The sequence below is a fragment of the Alosa sapidissima genome, chromosome 17 (assembly GCF_018492685.1).
Source record: "Alosa sapidissima isolate fAloSap1 chromosome 17, fAloSap1.pri, whole genome shotgun sequence".
Classification (NCBI taxonomy): Eukaryota; Metazoa; Chordata; class Actinopteri; order Clupeiformes; family Clupeidae; genus Alosa; species Alosa sapidissima.
Window position 1 is genome coordinate 19,812,692 of NC_055973.1, and position 4,078 is coordinate 19,816,769.

Here is a 4,078-nt window from a genome sequence, read left to right on the forward strand (position 1 = left end):
TGGGTCTCTTAACAGAGTGGGCTCTGGCAACCAATTTGTTTGTTTATGGTTCTGTAGTTTATGGCCACATAAATCACCAAGAGATTGTGTTTGCTCTCAACTAAAATAAATCAAAAGGAGAAGAGGCCAGCTCCTTGAGCATCCTTATCAAACACATTATTTCTCTCCAATGGAACACACACATGCGAATCCTGCTTACAAGTTTGTTGTAAAACTTTGTCCTTACGTTCCGACTCTTATGGATTTTTTGGACGTTCTCCTCCACATGCGTTCCCGCGCATATCCATTAGCGCCGCGTGACTGGAGCTATCCACCTGCGCGCGGTCTATGCCTGAGGCACGCCCTGCATCTTGTAGCCTGTCTATCCCTACTGCTTCATGGCGATTCTGTGCAAGAACACAACACCGCACTCAATGGCAGAAGAAAATCGCTAGGGGGCAAAATGAGGCTGATCTTTTGCCAAAATATCCGTTTCTGATATTTCATGAAATGAGCACTCTGGACGGCTGTATTTCCCAGTCACGCTGAGAAAAAAATCACTGGAGTTAAACTTGAAAGGAATAATCTAGGTTTGTATTGCTTAATTGTTTTGTTTGTTTACTTCTCACATGCAAAATATGTATAGGCTCAAAACCAATTATGACTTAGTTGCTAAAACTATGGAAAAAGAAATATTCCATTTAAGTGTGTATCATCACTAGTGAAATGTAAACACATATAGGCTACATACACTACCACACACACGAATACCAATTTAAGAAGGTAAGGTGTTTGAAGATATCGCGATTTATTCAGAATATCATTCGGTGTTTACTCCCCCCCCCCCCCTTTCCGCATCTTATTATCCTCCGACTGTCTCTAGGTGATTTAGCGGCGCCAGTCTGAAGCAGGTGTCCAACATGGCGATCTCGGTTAGCGGATCTCTCTCTATTCCTCTCGCTGTATTGATGTTTTTGGCAGCGTTTGGGTTGAAAGGTAAGTTTGAAAACTATATACATATGTCTGCTTACAATTGGTTGTGGATTGTTTGACACAGACAGAGCAAAACCACTTTCACGTACCTTTGATATGTGGAAGGGGTTGTTCACTGAACTATTGGGAATCCTATCGCATCTTTTGGGTTACTGTAAGTAAATGGGTTTAAATCCCAACGTTTCGCCGGCTCAGGCAACCACATTTTAGACAAACTCCGTCTTGCCCATTCTTGAGGGCTTATACAGTTTGCAATTCAACCGCAGGTTAAACTGTTACAGTTTCCGAAGTGCTCTGACAGCTTTTGTCACGGTTATACAAGTGTACGCGCAAGGAGCATGATGGTTTCTTTGCAAAACTACACCGACAAAACAATAATATAGAAAGATCGAGTAATAACTCAGTATCCTGCCATTGCATTGGTTCAGTTGTTTGATTATTGCACTATGGCTTCGAAAGATATACAATGTTGACGGAAGTAATATGAATGAAATTAAAAGTAGGCGAAGCTCAACCAGTACTAAGAATTGTAACATTATTCCTATCGGTCCTGCATTTATTAGCTATTCATTTTAGCACTGCAACGTTTTCCAGACCCTCTTCCTGCCCCAAGCAATCAGTGCTAGCGCAGAGAGGCAAAACACGCAATGCAGCTTGTAGTCTTCTCCACAGTGTCTATCTTGCGCGTTTCAGAAGCAAAGCTACTGTACCATAAGCGATCGCTGTAAACTAGCCCAGCACCTCATTAAAATCCGCGTTTATCGACATTTACTCAGAGGCAATGCTCTGTCTGGTGGGCTCCTCACGGAGAGAACAAGTTTAGTGATCGAGGTTGGTGTCGCTGATATTATACAGTGTGGCAGTTCTTTGTACAACATATAGGCTATAGCCTACAGTTTCATACAATGTTGCCATGATCATGCAGCAGCGTACTTTGATTTTGACCTATGAAGCAGTGAATGTTTAATAAAATGTTTCAGGGTGCTCTACCGAAATACCGAGCCCTCTGAAAATCAGTCTAGGCTATTATTCAGTCGCGCAGTTCTCTTTTATGTTTTGCCTAATTACTTTAATTAGTTTCTTATTTATCGTGACGCATTATAACGACTAGCAAATGAAGTGACAATTTCTCATTTAGGGCAGCTCATATGGTAAGCTGTAAAGGCAGATGATGCATTCAGCATCTCTTTGGAGGAAGTGTTCACGACTCTCAACAGGTCCATCCCGATGTTCTGCTCGCATGCTCTTTTTACTGCCGTTTCATGCTTAGCGCATACGCGGCCTCTATTGCCGTCCGTGTTCATAGTTTAGCCCGCTGTCAGTTCTCCGTTGTGCTGTCCGTTGAAAATGCCCAGGTTGTGTTGAGCTCGTGTCGGTGTGCATTATGCACTTGCGGAAAGACGCTGCTGGGTGGCTCCAGAGTTCCCGTGGGAGCCACGCTCATCTGCCGATGCTGCGCACGGTGGAAACCCCGGGCAACGTTTGGGGACACTTGGGGCTCCTGAGCCATTTTGAAAAGAGACTGATTGTCACCCAGGGACAAAGTCCCCGAGCATTCTTAACCAGCTAATGTCAGCCAGAATAGCATCGAGCATTGACAGGCAGAGCAGAGCCTGGCCTGCTGGAGTGGACCAGAGGATCTCTAGAGGGTCAAGTTAACAGCAACGCCCCACTCATTCACATGTCTCTCTGGGGAGACCGCTCTCAGGTCTCTGATTGGTCACCTGTTGCAGCCAATCAGAAAGACAGGATGTTGGAGTTTGAGGTTCTATGCTCATCTGCACCCACTAGGTCATTGGTGTTGGGAAGATGCTGAGAGAACTGCAAAACTTTTGTCTGATAAGGTGACAGCTTGGGGGGTATGACCCCCCCCCCCCCCCAGTCCCCAGAGACATTAATCAACTCCCCATGCAGGAAAAGATGGCATGTATTTGAAAGTGTAGAACTTCTTTAAACTGATATTTCATGTTAGTTGTTAAGAGGTCATTTTTGCTCATGAACTCTTCTTGATGGCAATTAAAGCCAAGTGGTTGTGCATGAATCTTTCAGGATGTCCTTTGGAAGAGAAAGGGTTTGTGCAGCAAAACTCCTGTTTCAGTCGCCTTCCTTTCATGGCAAGTTGAGACACTCTGTCTCACGGCTAAGCTCCCTGTTAACATGGGAGTCTGTCTGACAGTGTGCTCCATACCAAAATGACTTAGCTCTAATTAGAGTTAAGCCAAAAGCGTCAGTTGCTTGCTCATAAAGAGACAGCAGTGCAATACGACGACATAACATCAAACGTCCAGCACAAAGCATTGCCCATGCCCACAGTGGCTCCCTTATCCAGGCGTTTTTTTTCTTCTCTCTGTACATTTCGGTTTCAAATGTATTTCAACCTTAATTACCATCAGCCTAAAAGTACCTGCAGTTGAGTCTGTAAAAATCCTCTTCGTTTTGGGTCAGTGATTCCCAAGAGTCTTATATGGTTTCTCTACGATGTCGTCTGCAGTGTGAGTTTGAACGATTGGAAAATATTGTTAAAATCCAGGTGGATCTCACTTCAAACAGCCCAATAAATGCAGCAGCGTGCGCGGGAGAGTGAAATATAGCCTTCTATTGTGCTGTCGTTTTATCTGTCCTCTTAAAATAGGCCAGGTGTGTCAGGAAGAGAGAGATGCTACAGGTAAACAGTGTTTGATTGCATTTCCATAAATATACGGCCTGCATTCAGTGGCGTTGAGGTGTCCTGCACCCTACTAAGGGAGAGGAGGGGAGGGCAGGGAGTCTAGCTCTGTGAAGAGGCTCCCTGCCCTTCATCATCTTAAACCATCTTTTCTTTTCCCTTTTAAAGGGACTGGATTTAGTGGACATTAGACATGCATTATGCTCTGTTTGATATGCCTTTCTCTAATTGCTAAATAATGCAAAGCACTAAATTGTATGGCCTTAGCTGCCACTATTGGTGCCAGGAGGAAAATCTAGTGTTTTAACAGGGCTTGCGTTTGCATGATTGTGAAAATATTCAGTTTCCACTAATGGCATATTAAAGAGCCTGTTAGCTATTTTTTAAGAAGTAGATTAAAACTTCAGTAGGTATAGGCTGTAGAATAAAAAAAGGTCAGAT

The 4,078-nt window shown here is 43.8% G+C and overlaps 1 protein-coding gene across 3 annotated transcripts in view; it reads left to right on the forward strand.

The window, feature by feature from the left end:
- The first annotated feature begins 862 nt into the window (after positions 1-862).
- Positions 863-4,078, forward strand: part of cadm1b (cell adhesion molecule 1b) — a 214,351-nt gene continuing 211,135 nt past the window's right edge. For all 3 annotated transcript variants that reach the window (XM_042068673.1, XM_042068676.1, XM_042068675.1), the window contains exon 1: positions 863-975. In XM_042068673.1, the coding sequence (XP_041924607.1) occupies positions 900-975 (76 nt within the window). In that variant the 5' untranslated portion in view covers positions 863-899. The remainder of the gene's footprint in view (positions 976-4,078) is intronic.